This window comes from Blennius ocellaris, assembly GCF_963422515.1.
Source record: "Blennius ocellaris genome assembly, chromosome: 24".
Classification (NCBI taxonomy): Eukaryota; Metazoa; Chordata; class Actinopteri; order Blenniiformes; family Blenniidae; genus Blennius; species Blennius ocellaris.
Window position 1 is genome coordinate 1,422,435 of NC_137673.1, and position 22,118 is coordinate 1,444,552.

The 22,118-nt window shown below is 46.3% G+C and overlaps 2 protein-coding genes across 3 annotated transcripts in view; one reads left to right on the top strand and one right to left on the bottom strand.

Moving 5' to 3' along the window:
- Nucleotides 1-2,312, bottom strand: part of LOC308147772 (uncharacterized protein) — a 4,402-nt gene extending 2,090 nt beyond the window's left edge. The window contains exon 1 of the mRNA XM_080520105.1: nt 1,980-2,312. Within this exon, the coding sequence (XP_080376231.1) occupies nt 1,980-2,081 (102 nt within the window). The 5' untranslated portion in view covers nt 2,082-2,312. The remainder of the gene's footprint in view (nt 1-1,979) is intronic.
- A 5,230-nt stretch (nt 2,313-7,542) lies between these two features.
- Nucleotides 7,543-17,874, top strand: LOC308147855 (N-chimaerin-like). Of its 2 annotated transcripts, XM_080520191.1 has the most exons (15): nt 7,543-7,578; nt 7,882-7,999; nt 9,269-9,307; nt 9,397-9,452; nt 11,121-11,152; nt 11,242-11,355; nt 12,716-12,842; nt 12,909-13,070; nt 14,913-14,990; nt 15,504-15,588; nt 15,693-15,866; nt 15,953-16,030; nt 16,122-16,259; nt 16,342-16,447; nt 16,550-17,874. In XM_080520191.1, exons 2-15 carry the CDS (start codon nt 7,981-7,983, stop codon nt 16,719-16,721), a joined length of 1,380 nt encoding a protein of 459 aa, XP_080376317.1. In that variant the 5' UTR covers nt 7,543-7,578; nt 7,882-7,980; the 3' UTR covers nt 16,722-17,874. The 2 variants fall into 2 exon arrangements, with proteins under 2 accessions (XP_080376317.1, XP_080376318.1); XM_080520192.1 differs by lacking the exons at nt 7,543-7,578; nt 7,882-7,999; nt 9,269-9,307; nt 9,397-9,452; nt 11,121-11,152 and adding an exon at nt 11,018-11,063.
- Nucleotides 17,875-22,118: the final 4,244 nt, after the last annotated feature.

Below are 22,118 nucleotides of genomic sequence, written 5' to 3' on the forward strand. Positions count from 1 at the left end.
TAAACAGAAACTAGATCTCTGTCTAGTGTTATCAGCCCCTTGCATTATCTCCTCTGTCTGCCCCCCCCCCCCTACTCCTCCATGTCTGCTTCTCTCCATCCATCTCTTCTCCATCAGCATTTCTCTCTCCCCTCAGCTGTCCTGTCTTAGGCCCTGTTTACACAACATTTCGAGACAAAAAGCTGAAACAAGGCAGTTAGTATTGACGGCCCAGTTGGATTGTTATTACGGTGACTGTCAAAATAAAAGTACCAAGTCCCAGGAGAGTACGGACTGGAGTCAGTGTAAACACTCGTTGTTGTTGTTGGCTCTACTGAGCATGTGCGGGACAACTATTGAACACGGCTCATATGTTCGTACGCGTTGCAAATGTCTATTCCAGAAAGTGTCCTTTTCCCTCGTTTCCATGGAGACGGAGGCAGAATGTCTTTTGAAAAGTTGTCTCCCCCCCATATGTTTCCTTGAAGTTGGAACATTCTTAAAAAGTAGCATTTTATCCGGTTTCCCCGAGATCTTTTTTTTTTAATAAAAGTTTTTAAAAAATTCTCGTTTCCATGGAGATGGTGTCGGACTGCTTTCAAAAAGTTCAGTTTAACCTCTTATTTACATTGAGACGGAGTCAAAGCGTTTTGAAAAAAAAAAAGTTGCGTTCGTCCCCATTTCCACGGAGACGGGAAACTTCCCAAAAAAGTCGCACCCGGGTTTTCTGTGGCTCCGTACACCGCTGTCGCGCAAACGGCCGGCCGAAACGCTGCGCAACTTTTTTGCGTTTTCACTTGAAATCTTGACATTTCTCGATCTGGTGTGTGAATCAGTTTTCTCCGCCACGAAAGCACATCCCTCAGGAAAAATGTTTTGAAATCGCGGCACGTTTGATCCTCCTCGCACGCTCTTTTACAACTTCTTGATCTCTTTGCTTCACATGATATGAAGTCATCGCTCGGGGACGGTGAAGTCATGGTGACGAACCTCCGGGGCGTGTCCAGCATCTCACACACACACACACACACACACACACACACACACACACACACACACACACCACACACACACACACACACACACACACACACACACACACACACACACACACACACACACACACACACACACACACACACACACACACACACACACACACACACAAGTATGTCTGCACACCCGTGTCTTTGTTCCGCAGCCTGTCTTCTGTCCTAAACACCTCATTTCTGAACGTATACGAACGTCTTCCAGGAGACCCTTGAAGGTCTACGATCAGGGACGTCTCCCTAAAGGGTTCAGCCAAGAACTGAACCTCACCCCTTCATTCAGCCCGGCGATTGCTCAATGTCGCCTCCCACTCAACACTTCTTCAGAGGGTTTGACCGGCTTATTTTGATTCACTCCGTGACTCAAGGTGTGTGTAAACTGTTTCCTCAACCAGGTCGTGACTTGCAAAAAGAAAACGAATGCCCATTTCCAATCGTCACACGGAAACGGCACCAGCTGTGACCAATCTGCCACTTGGAGGTCAGATTTTTAGCCCTGGGGAATTTTTTAAAGGATATTCTAACACTAAAAAGGGTATTAAAAAAAGAGCAAAATCAGCATTGTTTCTGTGAACTATTGGGAACTATTGCCCCCCCCCCCCCTCCGGACAACATCTTTCTTTAGAAACTACGGATATCCAGCATTTTAAGTAGTTTGTATTAAAGCCCCAAATGGCTCTCGACCCAGTTTCGACCTAGAACCCAGGATGACTATGAGACCGTTGGATGTGTTCTGACCACACTGATGCTGCTGGACCAAAGTCGTATGACCGATGACACCATCCTTCATCCCTTGGTGTTGGCATCCTTTAAAACTCGTTGTAACTAAGGTTTTTGTTGACCATAATGTGAAAGGCTGACGACATCACGTATGAACCCGATGTACTCCAATTCTATCAAGCGAATTATGGTGTTTCTACCCTAAAACTGCAGAAAAAAGCAGCGCCTTACCTTTGTACCCATGTTTCCACTCTGGTAATAGTCCGTGTAGTCTTGTCCTGAGCACAAATTGCAGATTTTAAGCATCCATAGGAGGACAGCTGGTATCCACATAGTGAGGAGGAGGGGGAGGAGAGGAGAGGATATTTCTTTCTTTTTTTTTTTTTTTTTTTTGAAAAGAGCAGGTGGAGGAGTCGGAGCGTAGAAGGAAAGGGACGTTTCGATGATTTCCGTTCACAGACGGGGCAGATATCCGCGGGCTCCTCTCGTCATTCTACCCGGGGACGAAGCTGCTGGGGTTTGGGAAGTCGGCGGAATAAAACATGATGAGGAAATTCCCCTCTGCCCTCCCTGGTGCGGGGACGTCCAGCTTCCCCCCCCCCCCACCCCCCCCCACCCCACCCCCCCACCCCCACCCCCCCACCGGCGTCTCTTCAGAGGAACCCTGCTCTCGGGCCTCGCCGCACCTCCGCTCCCTCCCTCATGTCAGGTGTCTTTTAAATGGCCACCCGCCTACCGTTCCAGTTTTGTCTTTCGCTTATCTTCCTCGGCCTTCGGGCATGAAGTATTCCTCTGTCGCCGTACCCCCCCCCCCCCCTCCACCCCCCCACCCCCCACCCCTCCACCCTCCTTCGCTCCTCCAGCCTTGGCGGTCGCTCTCCTCCGTTCGCCCTTCACACTTCCTTTGCTTTTTCTTTATCAGTTATTTTTGTGGTGCTCTGGCAGCAGCTGTGCTCCGCTCTGACTCTTTTATCTGTCCCAGAAACCTTCAGGGCAAAGCCTCTCGTCTCTTGTCAGGCTGTGTGATCCATAAAAAAAAGAAAGAAAGAAAGAAAGAAAGAAAGAAATAAGTCTCAAGTTAAGTCCTGTTCCACCAAGATGGAATTTTTCTGAAAAAAAAAAAAAAAAAGCAGTTCCAGCTTTCGGTATTAAGTTCTTGTCCAAACAGGGAGAGAGAGAGAGAGAGCGTGTGACTCGTAAGACGTCCTGCTGGAGTGAATGGAGGAAGAAAGAAGAAGAAGAAGAAGAAGAAGAAAAAAATCCAAGAATGGAGGGCCTGTATGTTGTGGGCGGAGTGAAGGAGGGACGATTGGTGTGTCCCAGCTGATTCCACTGGCCTGGCTCTCAGGAAGCCGGACTTTCCTCGCTCCCGCTTCACCATCAATGAAGCCTCAGATCGTCTGAGCGTCTCTGTGCTTTTTTTTTATTATTTTTTTTATCAATGCCTCTGGGCTGATTCTGTTCAGCGTCAGCAAGCCCGTGTGTGTGTGTGAGGGGGGGGGGGGGGGGGATTTAGGCGGGAAACGAAGCCCTCACACCTGCGGCCGTCGGGCCACGTTTCCACGACGACGACTTCAAATTAATTTTCTGTTCTTTCACCGATTTTAAAAAGATCGGGACCGCGCGCGTTCACGACAAAGAAGTGCAACTTATGAAGGAATGCAAAAACACACATTTATAAAAAATACTCTACGAAATACATTTGAGGTCAAATGAGTGCAGGGCTGCACTTTTTAAAAGAGAGAGAAGTCGGGCGTTCCCAAATCGATTGTCAAAATGTAAGCAGAAAAATGGGACGTTTTTTGAAAATGCTACATCACCGTGGAAACGGGGAGTGTGTGTGTGTGTGTGTGTGTGTGTGTGTGTGGTGTGTGGGGTGTGGGGGGGGGGGGGGGGGGGGGGGGGGGGGGACTTTTCGTACATGCTGTCATCATGTAGACGGGCGAAAACACTGGCGTGTGCATGTGGAACTTCTCTGAAGCGTGAAAGGAAAAAGGAAAAAAAAGATGCAAAAAACGAGTGAAGGGGAATCCGACTTCCTCCTGCGTCTTCGTCTCTCCGAGCTTTAAAAAAGAAAAGGCGAACTTTACATACCTCCTTAAATATACCGCCTGGAGGCTGTGAGCTTGTGTGATTGTGTGTCACGAGGAAGAGGAGGAGGAGGAGGAGGAGGAGGAGGAGGAGGAGGAGAGGCAGCATAAGGAGCTTATGTCTTTTGTCTAAATCCTGAAGTCTTTTTTTTTTTCTTCCTCCTCTCGCAGAGGAAAGGAGGCGACCATCAAATAAATTATGGGATGGATGGATGGGTAGAAAGTCAGACAGGCCAGAGAGGGCAACCAAAAAAAAAAAAGAGAGAAGGAAGAGGTGTGTCTGGGAAACATCCGTCACTGCCAGCCTTTTTCAGGATTAAAGACACACACACACACACACACACACACACACACACACACACACACACACACACACACACACACACACACACACACACACACACACACACACACACACACACACACACACACACACACTGGCGTGTGTCTGCTTGCAGTTGAGCTTTATGTGTGTGGAAATCCGCCCGGCCAACATTCCAGTCATTTCTGTCTCCGTGTCATCATGTGAGCTCAGAGGGGGAATCAACACATCACACACTCACCCCCCCCCCCCTCCCCTCCCCAACACCCCCCCCCCCCCCCCCCCCAGTGAAAAGAAGTCCAATCCCAGAATATCATGTCGCCGTTTCTCCGCCACGCACCTGATCCACCGATCCACCCAATGGGAAGCATCCAGCCCACCTCTTATCAGGCGGCCCGTCGGTGGGACGGAGGGACAGAGGGGCCTTCAGTCCCACCAGAGGACAAACACCCCCCCCCCCTCCCGAAAGAAGACAGGAAGCAACTTTTTTTTTTTTCACACGTCAGGAGCACAATGGCGGCGCTTGTGTGGATTCATTTCTCCGGGGCTTCTGCGTATCCGTGGTGGAAAGTCGCTCGCCGGGCCGACGTTCCCCGAACTTTATTTTGAAAAGAAAACGCAAGCTTAAACTTTTTTTTTTTCTTTTTTTGCAGAAGACATGAAAAAGTAGTACTTCAAAACCCATTTTCTGACAGATTTCAACAGAAATATCCCTTTTTAAAAAACAAACTATTGTGACTTCAAGAAGTCTTTGGTACAATTAAACCACACTGAGTATTAGTATTGACCCTTCCGGGCCTCGTACATCCTGCTACTGCCAGAGAATCAAGGGGAGAGACACTAAACCAGAGTTTGTGTCTGAAGGGGATTCAGGAACCTGTAATTAACCCAAATTCTTTAATGATGCAGGACATTTAGGCTTGCGACTCCTGGAAAACCTGGAAATGTGTTTGCGTTGGAGGACATGAGATAAAATGCTCCGCTGGCGTACCACAGTGTCGAAATCACCGCAATGTTTATCAAGTGAAAACTGAGTCTTTGTGGGGGGGGGGGGGGGGGGGGAGTTAGGTTTATGCAACAGTGGCGCTCTAAATTAACTGAAAAGGGCAACTATTTAAAAAAATGAAAAATAAATAATGATTCTGTCTCCATGGAAACCGTGGAAAATGCAGCATTTTGAAAACGCCTTGGCACTTCGTCTCCATGGAAACGGGGGGGGGGGGGGGGGATGCAACTTTTCGTCATGCTCCGTCTGGTGCATAACTTTTTGAAAATGCTCCAGCTAGGTCTCCTTGGAAATGGTTGAAAGCACAACTTTTTGAAAACACTGACCCCATCTGCGTGAAAATGGGGGAAAATGCAACTTTTTGAAAACGCCTTGGCACTTCGTCTCATGGAAACGGGGGGGGGGGATGCAACTTTTCGTCATGCTCCATCTGGCGCATAACTTTTTGAAAATGCTCCAGCTAGGTCTCCTTGGAAATGGTTGAAAGCACAACTTTTTGAAAACACTGACCCCATCTGCGTGAAAAATGGGGAAAATGCAACTTTTGAAAATGCTTAGTCTCCATGAAATGGGGGAGGATACATTTGTTTCGTCATGCTCTGTCTCCATCTCTGTGGAAATAAAGGAAACTGCAACTTTTTGAACATTCTGACTGCCAACTGCTTTTTTTATTATTTTTTTTCTTTTTTAAATGACAAAAACAATCACTTGCACCCACTTGTGATCTGGCACATAACTTTTAGAAAACGCTCCAGCTCCGTCTCCTTGGAAATGGTTGAAACACAACTTTTTGAAAACACTCCAAGTAGACAGATGGAAACTGAACTGTACTGGTCACGCGCATCATGACCGTGAGTAAATAGTTCTTCTGCACATGCTCAGTAGACGCCATTGCTAACGTTCAAACGGCCTTTGAAGTGGATCAGATACTGCTTTGGCGACAAACAAGACAACAGAGAAGAAGAAGAGGCGATTTGATCGGGATCAACAAAGCGAACAATGTGCTTCATGTCTGGGCGGAGGATCCGTGGTGTCGTAACGCAGCACATAATTAAGCGCTTTTAACGGATTCGGTTTAATAACGGCTTGGGTCCAAAGTTAACGAGGCCTTTAATTACGTCCAAGACCGTGATTCATGTCACCGAGTGGAAAACTCCCCATGGAGGAAGGAGGCCCGAGCAGAGGGAGAGCGACCTGCTGCTGCCCCCTGCTGGCTCCTTCACGCGGTGCAACCAAACCGTCCGGCTGGTTCTTGTGATTTTTTGTGCATTTAAAAAAAATATTGATCGATTTCTTGTCTGTTTTTGCTGTGTTAGTGTATCACTGTGCATTATTCTGTTTTGTATATGTGTTGGTGTATATTTAAGTATTAATGTGTGTTGTTTTTGTGTATTTTCTATTAAGGGGTTTTGTGTGTTTTTTTGTGCATTTTCTGCTTTATTTCTGTGTTTTGTGTAGTTAAATGTTGTGTGTTCTTTGTGTATTATTGATCTGTTTTTCCTGTGTTATTTTCTGTTCAGGTTTTTGTGTTTTTTGACATTATTGTGTATTATTTATGTGTTTTATGTACTTTTCTGTTGTGTGTTTATTGATGTTTCCCCTGTGAGTGTATCACTTTACATAATTGTGTATGTGTTATTGTATATTATGTATGTATTATTGTGTGTTTTTGTGTATTTTAACCCTTGTTTTGACATTATTGTGCATTATGTATGTGTGTTTGTGTAATTAAATGTTATTGTGTGTCCTTGATGTGTTGGTGTGTTCTTTGTATGTTAATTTGTGTTTTCGTTTGCAATTGTGTTGTTTGTGTATTGCCATTTTTATCCTATTTTCCGTGTGTGTCATTGTGTATTATATGTTTTGAATGCTATTGTATATTATTTGTTTGTTGGTGTGTGTTATTTATGTTTTCCATTGTGTGTTATTGCATATTATTTCTGTGTTTTTGTATAATTAACGATTATTGTTTCTTCTTTGCATTATTGTGTATTATATGTAACTTGTGTATTATTGTGTTTTTTGGTCAGTATTGTGTATTATTTAGGTGTTGGCATGTTATTTGTGTTTTTGCTGTTGTTATTATGCATTATTGTGTATTTTTGAGTAATTAACTGAGAGGTTTTTTTTAATTTGCAATTGTATGTTGTTCTTGTTGTGCATTGTTATTGTTGTTTTCTTTTTTCGTTATTTATATATTGCTGTATGTTATTGTCCACCTCCTCCTTTTCCTCTTTCCCTTCCTCCTCTTCTTCCTCTTCCTCCTGATTTCCCCCCTTGCCATTCATCGTGGTCTGTTACCATGGTTACCCGGAGAGCGCGAGAGAGAGAGAGAGGGAGGGGGGGGAGAGCGAGGGTGGGCCTGCTCACGTGACCGGTCAAGATGGCGTCCTGTGGCAGCCTGGATGCGATGTGAGTTTTTCGGGGTTTTATTCTCTCCCCGTTCGGCTCCGGGACGGTTTTCTATCCCGGTTCAAGTCTCCCCGTCCCGCCGCGTCTCTCAACACCACGTCCCCCCGCCTCGGAGGCGGAAACCGGCTCGTTTTAGCCACTTGATTTATTTTTATTCCGGCAGAAAACTGAAGTCCCGCCGCGCGCTAACGCTAGCGTGACCTCCTCTGTTGTTCTGCGTTCCTCGCGTTCTTCCTCCTCGCGACCGTTAATCCACATTCTTCTGCTGAACACCGCGTTTTGTCTGCGTTTCCCCCCTCCCAGGGTTTGAGGTCGGGAGGTGTGGAGGAGACCTGGATCTGCTGGCTCATTGTTCTTCATCACCACCATCATCATCATCATCATCGTCACCTGAGACTCACGATGGCTTTAAACGTGTTTGGTAAGAAACTCCGTACACAACTGGAATAGTCTGGTTTATTATCTGTTTTCATGTTTTATTATCTGTTTTCATGGTTTATTATCTGTTTTCATGGTTTATTATCTGTTTTCATGATTCCTTATCTGTTTTCATGATCTGTTATCTGTTTTCATGATCTATTGACTGTTTTCATGATTTATTATCTGTTTTCATGATTTATTATCTGTTTTCATGGTTTATTATCTGTTTTCACGGTTTATTATCTGTTTTCACGATTTATTATCTGTTTTCATGGTTTATTATCTGTTTTCATGATTTATTATCTGTTTTCACGATTTATTATCTGTTTTCATGGTTTATTATCTGTTTTCATGATTTCATATCTGTTTTCATGGTTTATTATCTGTTTTCATGATTTATTATCTGTTTTCATGATTTATTATCTGTTTTCACGATTTATTGTCTGTTTTCACGATTTATTGTCTGTTTTCACGATCTATTGTCTGTTTTTCTGCTTTAGTGTCTGTTTTCATGATTTATTGTGTTTCTGTGTTTTTCTGCTTCATTGTACGTTAGTTGTGTAATATTGTGTGTCATTTTATGTGTTACCTAAGTTTTACTGTCTTTTATATATGTTATTGTGCTTTATTTTGTCTGTCACGTGTTATTGTGTCTTCTGTATCTATTTGTGTTTTTTGTTGTGTGTTTGTGTAATATTTTGTGTTTTTATACGTTAGTGTATGTTTCTTGTGTATTATTTCTGTTTTATTGTGTGCCGTTTGTGTTTTTATGTGCTCTGTGATTTGTAATTCCGTGTACAGGAATGCTGAAGCAATTTCCCCGTGGGATTAATGAAGTATTTCTGTTTTGTTTGTGTATTATGTTATTTGTTGTATTGTTTTTTTTTAATGTTATGCATGTAGCTGCATGTTTTCTGTTTTTGTCCGTTATTTCTGTATCATTCTGTCTTATTTGTGTGTATTTGCATTATTTCACATTTGTGTTTTGCTTGTATATTCTGCTTTTTTCTGGTGTTATTTGCAGATTGTGTGATATTTTTCTGTTATTGTATGTCATCATCTGTGTTTTTGTGTATTATTTGTGTTATTCTTTATCATTTCCTTCGTGTCGTGGTTGTTAAAAAGGTTTTATTGTTGCAGGAAGTTTCCAGACTCTGGCTCTTAACACGCACATTTTACAGGATATTATAAGAAAACCTGTCGCAGCGCTCGGTGCTCTTTTCTTCCACATGGGGGCGCTGTGGTAAAGTGTTTGTGCTCCTGTCCACAGATCATGACGAATACAGGCCGCCGGTGTGGAAGTCTTACTGTAAGCGTCGCTCAAGCACAATTTCTCCCCCCCCGTGTTTGCTTTTATTGTGGCGGCGACCTGACTCCTGTGACTGCTTTGTGTCGCAGTGTACCAGCTGCAGCAGGAGGCGCCGCACCCGCGCAGACTCACCTGTACCTGTGAGGTAAGACCAGCGTCCTGGACACCCCCCCCCCCGTTTTCAAAAAGTTGTGTTTTCCACGGAGATGGAGTTGAAGCGTTTTCAAAATTGATGGGTCATCTCCCATTTCCATGGAGACCGAGATCTGAGCGTTTTCAAACAGTTATGTTTTCCTCGTCTCCACGGCGATGGAAAATAAGCATTTTCAAAAAGTTGTGTTTTCACCCGTTTCTGAGAAGGCGCACCATTTCAGAAAAGTAGCGTTTCCATTGAGACGTAGTCGGAGCTTTTTCAAGAAGCTGCATTCTCCCCCGTTTCCACGGAGATGGAGTTGATGCAATTCCAAAAAGTTTTTGAAAAGTTGCACCCCCCCCTTTTTTTCCACGGAGATGAGTCTAAGCATTTTCAAAAAGTAGCGCTTTCTCATTGGAGATGAAGTGTTGTCAACAATTTAGTTTTTCTCCTCCATTTCCACGGAGGTGGCTCGTTTGCAAAGAGTAAAATTTCCTCCCCGTTTTCATGGAGACGCAGTGGGATTTTGAAAAGTCCCACCTTGGGAGACGCTTATATATATATATATATATATATATATAAAAAAAAGTTTAATTTCCAGTGCATGGAAACGAGCCCGTGAGGCACACGGCGGACACCGTTGTTAGAAATGTTGAGCTTTTTTTAAATTGCGCGAACCTTGGTTCGTTTTCAAACGGCACTTTTATTTTGGCGGAGCACCAAGTTACAACAGGATCTTCGAGTTTGAACGTGCGTGACGGGTTTCAGTCGGTTTCACTTCATTTCCTCATTTTTGAAGCAGAGCGGACAGAAATCCTGTTTGTTTGTTTGTTTGTTTGTTTCTGCTCTGCAGAGTCAATGTTTACTGTTGTTGTTCAATATCTGTGTGTTACTTTGTGCTTTTCCATGTTACTGCTTATTTGTGTGTTTTTTGTTTGTCATTGTGTGTTATTGTATATTACTGTGTTTTTTGTCTGTTATATTTATTATTGTGTATTTTTGTGGGTTGTTTGCGTCAACGTTTTATTTATGTATTGTCTGTTTTTGTGTGTTATGTGTCATATATTTAGTGTCATTTTGCCTTTTTGTGTGTTTTGTGTTATATATGTGTGGTTATATATTATTTGTGTACGTTTGTGTTCATTATGTGGTAGTTTCATTTATGTATTGTGTGTTATGCTGTATTTTTTGTGTATTTACGTACATTATTGTATATTAATTTGTGTATTGTTTGTGTGTAATTTATGTATTTGTTTATCATTGTGTGTCTGTATTCTTTGTGTGTTATTTTCAATTTTTTTGTGTATTTATGTGCATTATTGCATATTATTATATTATATTGTGTTTTTTTGTTTGTTTGTTTTTGTATGATTGTGCATTACTGCATATTATTTTGTCCCGTCTTTCCGTCGCATCGTGTGTTATTGTGCGTTGAAGGGAAGTCGTACCGAGATAGTCGGCGCCCGGAAAAGTTTGCGAAAACCTCGGAGAATGATCAAGACGTCTGTGGGTTTCTTGTCGCGGCGGCGGTTTCTCGTGGAGATCCACACGAATGTTCTGCTCCTCGTTTGCCTCAGTCGTTCTCTACCCACACACTCGGCCGCCGACGGACGCCGAGTCATGGTTCGTACTGACAAAACTCCTTTCTGTTCCGCCCGTGTGGCGTTTTCCCCTCCGCAGGTGGACAACAGACCCAAGTACTACGGGAGAGAGTAAGTGGAACCCGGGCGTTCATTTCGCCGCCCCCCGGTCTGAGATTGTCTCCGTGACGCGGCGTCCTCTTCGTGTCCCCCGCGTCCAGGTACCACGGCATGATCTCCAGAGAGGACGCCGACCAGCTGCTGAGTCAGGCGGAGGGCAGCTACCTCATCAGAGAGAGCCAGCGGCAGCCCGGCACCTACACCCTCGCTCTCAGGTCGGTGCTTTGGAAGAGTCGGTCCGCCAGACACCCGAGTGGCGTCAAGTTCATTTAAACCTGCGCTCGTGTCGTTTACACGCCGACGGGTTTTGAAAACGATGTAGTTACCATGCCGGGCCACTAGTCGGTGCCACTGGTTGGGCTTTGTGATAAAACCACACACACGTGCCCAACAGTATTTCTCAGTTCCACGGAGCATTTTCAAAAAGTTGTGTGTTTCCATGGAGATGGGTTCAAAGTATTTTCAAAATTTGTAATTTTTTTTCCCACGGTCATGATCTTTTTTCAAAATGTTGTGTGTTTCCACGGAGACAGTCATAGCGTTTTCAAAAAAGTTGCACATTTCCAAGGAGATGGATTCTGACCATCTTCAAAAAGTAGCGTTTTTTTCCCCGTTTCCGTGGAGACTGGCGCGTTTTCAAAAAGTTCAACCTCGGAATCTGTTTTCAAAAACTTCTGTGTCTCCATGTCGTGGGAGGGTTTTCAAAGAAAGCTGTGTGTTTCCATGGAGATGGGTTCAAAGTATCTTTCAAAAAGTTGTTTTTTTTTCCCCACAGAGCCGTGATCTTTTTTCAAAAGACAGCCGCAGCGTTTTCAAAAAAGTGGCACACATCTTCAAAAAGTAGCGTTTTTCCCTTTTCCACGGAGACTGGCGCTTTTTCAAAAAGTTCAACCTCGGAATCCATTTTCAAAAAGCTGCATTTTCACTGACAGAGTTTTCGCGAGAGAAGTTGTGGAAACGGAGCCTTCGAAGGAGAGACGTTGCAGCTTGGCGGCCATCTTGGATGGGTCCCCTCCTTATGGCACAGGCGTTTTTAAAAGACACTTTTTTAATGTAGACACACACACACACACACACACACACACACACACACACACACACACACACACACACACACACACACACAGTGTTGAGGGAGAGCTGTGGCGGTCTCAGAGCAGGTGTCACACTTTTAAACGGGCGCTTGGCTTACTTTGGATTTGGTTTTTGGGGTCACTGGTCTATTCATAGTGGCGTCATTCTTCCACCTGCCCGTCTCCTAATTACCTTCCATAAATACCCCTCCTTAAACTAGAATCCCAGTCTGAGGGGCAGAAACGGAGAGGTTGGGCTTCTGGGTGAACGACGCGGCGCCGCCGTTTCTGATACTGACGACACGTCGGCCCAGTTTTGAGCCGCCGCGTCTCGTTTCGAAATAAAATCTTCACATAATGAAGGTTTATCGCCGCTGCTGTTGCGGGTTCGCCGCACTGTTCTCGTTAATTGCTGGTTTTAGTCGGTTACCGTGGAAACGGACACCGCCAACCCCCCCTAAACATTTGCTGTGTGAAACGGTCCCCGTCCCCCTTCCTGCAGGTTCGGGAACCAGACCAGGAACTTCCGTCTCTACCACGATGGGAAGCACTTCGTCGGGGAGAAGAGGTTTGAGTCCATCCACGACCTGGTGACCGACGGCCTCATCACGCTCTACATCGAGACCAAGGTGTGTGTGTGTGTGTGTGTGTGTGTTCACCCCCCCCGCTCGGCGCTGACGTGTTTTGCTTGCCAGGCGGCCGAGTACATCGCCAAGATGACCATCAACCCCATCTACGAGCACGTGGGCTACACCACCCTGAACCAGGAGCCCACCTTGAAGAAGCTCCTCCCCCTGAGCCCCGAGGCCCCCGACGGGCCAGCCCCGGCCAAAGACCACCTCCACAGCGAGGAGAGGGTGAGGCGCACACACACACACACACACACACACACACATTCACGGCGTGTCACTGCGGTCCGTTCAGGGAATTCAAATGAGGCTGAAGGTGTGGAAAGTTGCTGTAGAGGCAGCAGGATGGAAGGATGAGAGTTGAGGAGCATGCCGGAAGAAGGTGAAGAAGGAGGAGGAGGAGGAGGAGGAGGAGAGATGGCCTCTCGCCAGCGGCGCTGCAGTAAAATTACATAACAGCGATTCGCCTGCAGGAAACCCTTATCTACCGAAAAGGTGCCGCTGGTTCATTAATTCGTCCTCGGCTGGGGAGCCATCAGAGACGTGGGGCTTTTTTCATGTTCACTCCTGCTGTCCTGTGCACACACACACACACACACACACACACACGTTTCACAGCTCTGCCTCCTGAGGCCTCGTATGACCTCCAGTGCATGACCGCCTCATACATCACTGTGTGTGTGTGTGTGGGGGGGGGGGGGCTTCCCCATAATGGGGTGAATCTGCAGACGAAGCAGTCCGGTAGATGTGCAGGTTGTGCGAGTCCAGCTATAATCCCACGTTTTTGAAAACAAAGAGGAACATAACGTGTGAGCATTTTTTCAGAAAGCTGCATTGTCGACCGTTTCCACGGAGACGGTGTCGGTGGGATTTATTTATATTTTTTTAAATTGCGTTTTTACTCCTTGTTTCCAGAGAGTGCAATCGCTTTCAAAAAGTTGCGTTTTCTCCCATTTCTGCGGAGTTTTGAATGTTTTCAAAAAGGTGTGTTTTTTCATCGTTTCCACGGTGTTGGGGCATTTTTCAATAAGTTGCAATTTCTCCCGTTTCTCGTGAGTCCGTGGAGTCGAAGCAGTTTTTACAAAAATAGCATTTTTACCCTGTTTCCATGGAGACAGTGTAAGCTGGTTTTCAAAAAGTTGCCTTTTAAGTTGCTTCTTCACGGAGATGGAGTGTTTTTTTTTTTTTTTTTGCATTTCCACGGAGCATCAAAACATACAGTTTTTTCCCGTTTCCGTGACGATGTCGTCGGCGTATAAAGTTGCGTTCTTCAGGTTTCCATGGAAACGGGGGCGTTTCCCCAAAACTGTGGTTTCTCGTGGAGTTGAAGCATTTACAAAAAAAATTACTGGAGACGGTGTTGGCGTGTTTTTTTTTTTTTTTTTCCCCAAAAAGATAAATTTTTCAGCGTTTCCATGGAGACGAAGCATTTTTGTTTTTTTCCCCCCAGCATTTGTGTTTTCCTGCCTCCCCCCCCCCCCCCCCCCAAAAAAAAACTGAAGATCACCTTCGACTGTGATCGGAGATTTCAAAAGGTGGGGGAACAACAAGCATGGCCTGCTCCTGATTGGCTGCTCCTCCTCCTCCTCCTCCTCCTCCTCCTCCTCCTCCTCCTCCTCCTCCTCCTCCTCCTCCAGCAGAGGAAGCAGCTCAGTACCATGTGGGCTGCTCGGCTGCACGCGTCTCTCCTCTCGGCTCTCTCATGTAGATTTCACCCGACCCGGCTCCTTTCTTTTTTTTTTTTTTTTTTTTTTGTCATCTCAGCGTCTCACCTGTGATCTGATTGGCTGATCTTGCAGAGCGCCATCGGATCGATTGGTCACCCTGGGATGTAGATCCCCCCACCTCCTCCTCCTCCTCCCTCCTCCCTCCTCCAGAGGTTCCAGGGTCGTCTCCGTTTTTTTTTTTGTTTTTTTTATCTAACGCTTCGCCCGCAGGTCCGACATGCCGAGCCGGGACTCGCACGCGGCTAAGAGGAAGCCGGAGCGTCTCACCCGGGCGCCGGCCAAACCCGCCTCCCCCGCCTCCTCCGCCTTCTGGCAACCAATCAGATCCTTTGCCCTTTCACAGCTCACGTCGCTGGTGCGGAGAGCCACGCTGAGGGAGAGCGACCTGATGCCCAAGTACGAGAAGGTCCACAACTTCAAGGTGAGTGTGTGTGTGCGTGTAGCTGTGTGTGTGTGTGTGTGTGTGTGTGTGTGTGTGTGTGTGTGTGTGTGTGTGTGTGCGTGCGTGCGTGCGTGCGTGCGTGCGTGCGTGCGTGCGCGCGCGCGCGCGTGCGTGTGGGCAGACGCGCTGATTCAGCTCCGGGGGTCTTATTCAAATTCGCCGCAGAGGGACCAGAGCATGAAGGAACACACGTGATTGAATACACACACACACACACACACACACACACACACACACACACACACACACACACACACACACACACACACCCAGGCTATTAGCATCTCATTATAAAAAGTCAATTTGTACAATAAAGGAGCAGGTTAACCTCCGTCCTCGTCCACATTGTGTCTCCGTCAGTCTCCTGCTGCTCATCAGGGCCCAATGAAGATTATTATTATTATTATTATTATTATTATTATTATCATGTTCTCATTCAGGTGTTCTGGATTTCCCCGTCTCTCTCTCTCTTTAAAAAAAAAAAAAAATCAGGTCCATACGTTCAGAGGTCCGCACTGGTGCGAGTACTGTGCCAACTTCATGTGGGGGCTGATCGCTCAGGGGGTGAAGTGTGCAGGTGAGCAGCTGTACTGTAATGGGAGTTGAACGTGCAGAAGGGGGGGGGGGGGTCGTCGCAGTCGGGCTCCGGGTGGTGTAACGGCAGTTTTTGTCCCCCGTCAGACTGCGGCCTGAACGTCCACAAGCAGTGCTCCAAGGTCGTCCCCAACGACTGCCAGCCGGACCTGCGGCACGTCAAGAAGGTGTACAGCTGCGACCTGACCACGCTGGTCAAGGCCCACAACACCAAGAGGCCCATGGTGGTGGACATGTGCATCCAGGAGATCGAGGCCCGCGGTGAGTGGGAGAGAGAGAGTGTCACCCCCCCCCCCCCCCCCGTCCCCGAGGGCCGTCTGGTTGAAACCTGGTCCGTCCCCCCGCAGGTCTGCAGTCGGAGGGTCTGTACAGGATATCGGGCTTCAGCGAGCTGATCGAAGACGTCAAGCTGGCCTTCGACAGGGGTGAGTGTCGGGACGCCACGGCCACGCCACGTGCCCAAGTTGGAGCTCACCCCCCCCCCCCCTCCCCTCCCCGCCCCTCCCTCCTCTGCAGACGGTGAGAAAGCCGACATCTCCTCCAACGCCTACGAGGACATCAACATCATCACCGGGGCCCTGAAGCTGTACTTCAGAGAGCTGCCCATCCCCCTCATCACGTACGACGCCTACCCGCGCTTCATCGAGGCCGGGAGTAAGTGGCGCTCTCGCCGACCCGCCGCCGCCTAGCGCCGGCGTCGCCTCACGCTGCCGTGTGCCGCTCGTTTGTTTTGCAGAGATCTCGGACCCGGAGAAGCGCCTGGAGTCGCTGCACGACGCCCTGAAGCTGCTCCCGCCGGCGCACTGCGAGACGCTGCGCCACCTCATGGCTCACCTGAAGAGGTACGGGAAGCAGCCGCCGCCCGCCAGCCGCCGCCGACCTCCTCTAAACTCCCTCTCTCTCTCGCTCTCTCGCTCTCTCTCTCTCTCTCTCCCTCCGTCCAGAGTCACGCAGTGCGAGAAGGAGAACCTCATGCCCAGCGAGAACCTGGGCATCGTGTTCGGCCCCACGCTGATGAGGGCGCCCGGCCTGGACGCCATGACGGCGCTCAACGACATCCGGTACCAGAGACTGGTGGTGGAGTCGCTCATCACCAACGAAGACGTGCTCTTCTGAGGCCGCGAAGAAGACGAAGAAGAAGAAGAAGAAGAAGAAGAAGGAGACGAAGACTACCTGCTTTTGTGAAGCCAGAACAATGAAGAACATTAGAAGTTTTAGTTGAACGACTCTGAGCCTCCCGACATGAAGAATTACTGTTTTTATCCTCGTAGCGTCGCGTCGACACGACTTCCTCCATCTTTAGTTTTCTAAATGAACCCCCCCCCCCAGGAGAAGCCCAGGCTTCAGTAGACAGCGGCGTGAATGAATGGAAGGAGGACGTCCGGTGCTTTGGACCTATCCCTTCGCTTTTTTGTTTCGTAAACTCTTTACTTTAAACTCTTTGCTTCCGACCGCGGCGGAGCCCAGAGCGTTTTCTCATTTCCGTGACTTAACCGGCGACGCGCCAAGATCCCGTTTACACCGCGACGTTTTCGAAAAGTTGCAAGACCTCCGTTTTTCGGTCCGGTTGTGCGACACAAGCCAACTGAAAACGCAACTTTTAGAAAACGTTCCGACGGAAGACGGCAGTCGCCTGGGGGAATGGAAACGTGGGGGGTGTTTTCAACAGATGTTTTCCTCCGTCTCCATGGCAACAGAAAAACCCAACTTTTTCTGAAACGTCGCTCCTCGTCCGGCGCACACTGGTTAGTAAATAGTAAATGGTTCGTCTGCACACGCGCGAGTCGACGGACAATGACGGCAAACGTCGTTTTTCAAAACTTTTTCTTTCGCGTGAAACTTGAAACGTTGCCGTGTATAAGCGGGGCCTCGGTCCGGCCTGGCTTTGGCAACATTTTGCAGTATTTCGATTCCCCCAGAAGAACTGTGAAGAGGACCAGCGTCATGCTTTTTACTTTATTTTGAAAGGGACCATGAGATTTCAAAAAAGAAATGTCAGGAACGTCAGTGCCATTTCAGGAGGTGGAAACCTTCCGCCAGCCCGACTCGTTTCTCGCCCCCATTTTTGTCGGGGGTTCGCTCATTCGTGTGCTTTTAGTGAAAAACAGCGGGTTGAAAATAAAGCTGGACGTAACAATTAAAAACGTCGGTTTTTATTTGACTACGTCAAACTTGATTTCCCCAGTTTAGTTGACTAACCGTGTACTAACTCATTTAACTAACCCGACGAGCCTCCAGTGATCTGTGACACCTCAAATGTGTGTTGTTTTTTTTAACTCATTGCTGTAAAGTATTTTCTATATGTTTTATGCATGATGGAATTAAATTATTAAAGATGACTTCTTTTTGTTGAAGACTATTGCGTGAGTCAATTCATTGTTTTGTTTGTTTTATGGCGCAAACAACACAAATAACAAGCAGTCCTTCTCACCACGCATATAAATGCAAAATTATTATCAGCGCTTAGAACTTGACCCATACGTGCCACGTCACGTGGGCCCGCTGCTCGCTTCCTATTGGCTGCCCGCCGGTTAATGGGCGATGAGGCTGCAGGAGGTGAGACGGGTCGTGCCTCTTCCCCATGAGGCTTGTTTTTTTTTCCATCTCCGAGGATTAAGATTTAATTCCGTGTTCGAGGTTTGTCACCGTCTGTGGGGAAAAAAAAGCTTGTTTTATATATATATATATATATATAGTTTGGCGTTTTAAAGTGTGAAGCGACGCTTTCACTATTTTAAATGGAACTTTTCTCATTGTTTTTGCAACTTTTATAGTTTGTACAAGATTAAATTCTTTTTAAATTGGGACGTTCAAGTGGCGTTCAATGTAAAGTGTGGCGCTTTCCTTCCACCTGGTGGTCATGACGGGGAACTGCAACACATTGAGGGCCGCGACGGTGCCAAGATGTCAATTCAAAGCTTTTTTTTACAACGATAAGTAGGTGCATGTTCGCCCGAACCCATCTATAGTGTGATTGTTTAGTAGAAGTCTGTCAGTCCAAACTAAATGGTAATTAAATCCCACTTTATCAATGGTTTTGTGTTCGAATTGCGTACCGTGTAAAAACGCTTCCGGTTGGTGTTGCACACAGGCCTCGTTGGCGCAGTAGGCAGCGCGTCAGTCTCATAATCTGAAGGTCGTGAGTTCGAGCCTCACACGGGGCAGATCTTTTTCTTTTTTCAACCACTGTGCCGCGAGATATATTATCCAACTACATTTTTTTCTAAATAAACATTTGCTCTCACGGCTGTGTACGGAGTGATCGTGTATAAATACCGTGGCGAGCGCCGCGGAGAAATTTATCTGAGTCGAGACTCTTTTCTTGCCAGCTGATCACCAGAGGCTTTTATTTTGATATGAACACACGCAACCGGAACTTCATAACAGGATGACACTCCACACAGCTAGTTTCTCACTCATGGTTGCACACAAACATCCAACAAACCAAACTAGACGAAAAAAGTAACTATCGGACACTGAGTGAGTAAAAATAAGAAAAAAAAAGAAATTGGGAAATACTTTTTTTCTGTATTTATTTGATTCCTGTTGGTAAAACCTTGATGAGAGTTAAAATTTTTACATTTTCAGGTGGTGGTGTGCCTCGAGATTCTTCCAAAGAAAAAAGTGTGCCTCAGTCTTAAGAGCTTCTGAAAATCTCTTTTTTTTAAAGGGGTTGTCCCGATTCGATATTTATTTCGGATATGAGTGAAATACGGTGTTTAAAAAGGCTCCTGGTCAGCCGTGTGTCCAGGCCTCGTTGGCGCAGTAGGCAGCGCGTCAGTCTCATAATCTGAAGGTCGTGAGTTCGAGCCTCACACGGGGCAGATGTTTTTGCTTTAGTTTTTTTCTTTAGTTTTATATTGAACACATGAAAACTATCGCATCCATTATATCTTGGCGAGTGGGACCAGCGTGGGAACTGGTCTCTGCACGTGGTCCCCCTCCCCCCCTCACCCATTTACATTCCGACACCTCACTGGACACTGGGGCTTTGTGAGGCAGTGCCTCACCGTGCGCGTGCGCGGACGCCCTTCATGTAAATATATATATATTTTGATATTCATAAACACTACTGCTCAGGAATCACTTATGTCTGCATTGGTGGTTCAGTGGTAGAATTCTCGCCTGCCACGCGGGAGGCCCGGGTTCGATTCCCGGCCAATGCAACTGAATCTTTTTGGTCTTTTTCTATGTGCTGGTATATTATTGATACTTTTTACTATTAGACTTTATCGATGCTATTTCCTTAGTTTAATCATACCCTTTCGTTGTTATTGAGCAGGCACACAACATTTCCACTGTAGTTGTCTGTTTCTTCAGCATGTGTTTTTCAGTAAACAATGACTTCACAGGCGTTATTAGTAAAAAAAAAAAGAATAAAAGAAAAGTTGTGGTCTCCCCGTCGGGGAATTGAACCCCGGTCTCCCGCGTGACAGGCGGGGATACTCACCACTATACTAACGAGGAGATGTTGTGGTGGCTTCACACCTTGATTAATCACGCTACACACACTCTGGGCTCTGTATAGCAACCGGAGTGCTCGTTGCTAAGCGGCAGAGTGCATGGCCTCTGTTACTGGGAGTGTGCTGACATGTGAGCATTGGTGGTTCAGTGGTAGAATTCTCGCCTGCCACGCGGGAGGCCCGGGTTCGATTCCCGGCCAATGCAACATACATTTTTCCTTAGCGTTAAATAGAAAGTGAACTTTTTTTTTAAGTAAAAACATAAAACCCATGTACACAAACCGAGAGCAATAGAAGAAAAAGACACGTTGGCGCCCCCTGGTGGGGGAAGGAAAAGCTTACAGCACCTGGTATTCCCAGGCGGTCTCCCATCCAAGTACTAACCAGGCCCGACCCTGCTTAGCTTCCGAGATCAGACGAGATCGGGCGTGTTCAGGGTGGTATGGCCGTAAGCAACAGTCATGAGGAGAAATTTACTTTTTATAGGTGAAACTAGCGTCCTAATCCTACATGTTTTCTGGAGCCTGGATGGACCAGGTGAACTCCATTATGCGCCCCGCTGCTCGCTTCCTATTGGCTGCCCGCCGGCTAATTGGCGATGAGGCTGCAGGAGGTGAGACGCGTCGTGCCTCTTCCCCATGAGACTTGTTTTTTTTTCCATCTCCAAGTATTAAGATTGGATTCCGACTCGTTTGGAGGGATTCCGAGGACAGCTCGGAACTGCAGCGTGTTCGAGGTTAGTCAATGTCTGTTTTTTATATATATGTAGTTTGGCGTTTTAAAGTGTGAAGCGACGCTTTCACTATTTTAAACGGAACTTTTCTCATGGCTTTTGCAACTTTTGTAGTTTGTAAAAGGTTTTATTTTTTTTAAATTGGGATGTTCAAGGAGCGTTCAATGTAAAGTGTGGCGTTTTCCTTCCACCTGGTGGTCATGACAGGGAACTGCACCAGTGATAAATACGTTAAAAAAAAAGATTAAAAAAAACCAGTGTTCAGCACTGGTACCAGTACCTGACTGCACCCTGCACCAGTGTTGACAGTGAACCAGTGTTCAGCACTGGTACCAGTACCTGACTGCACCATGCACCAGTGTTGACAGTGAACCAGTGTTCAGCACTGGTACCCACATCATTGATGAGAAGAGAAATCTCATACATTGCTGAGATGCTGAGATGCTTGTATTCATACAGAACAATCTCCCTCTTACACATGAGGACATGGGGAAAGAAATAGACCAGTTATATGGACGAGTCAACTTCAGTCTTTGTTTTTGTTGCACTTTAAAGGAGGGCTGTTTTAATTTTGTGAGCATTTCTGTGCCTTTCTTGTTTATATTTGCACTATTGTGTTACTCTTAAAAGAGATTGAGCCCAGTTTGAGTCTATTATTTGACAAGTTATGTCCAGTTATTCATTCATTGACTGTTTACAACTAATGGACTGCAGATATACCTCTTCCTTTTTTTTAATATTGTCTGTGGTGTTGTTGAGTTTGTTGTTGAGGTTTCTCTCTAACACTAAATAAATATGGCACTTTTTTCCATAATTTAAGTTGTTGTTCTCTTATTTTTCTCAGTGTGTACATTTGGAAAGCCATGTTTGATTCACACATGCATCCAGTGGGGCATCACAATAAAATTAGGCATAATGTGTTAATTCCACAGTAGGAGTTATTTTATGTTGTTGTTACCGAACAGTTTTGATGTAAAAAGCCAGCATATATCGGTATCTGTGATATCGGTATCGGTGATATCGGTATCGGAAATTAAGAGTTGGACAATATCGGAATATCGGATATCGGTAGAAAAGCCAATATCGAGCATCCCTACTTTAAACCCGTTCCCAGAACACGTCCACACAGTGAAGGCTGAAGGAGAGGCAATCGCTGGCCTCACCTCACTTCCTTGTTTGCAGGCAGCCACACCCCAAACATTTCATATTCACGCCACGCTTGATTTATTCCCTCTATTTAGAATTGATTTTCTCGTCTTACACTGTTTAAATGAAGTGCACACATTTTCACACCGAAAGACTTTCGTTGCCACATTT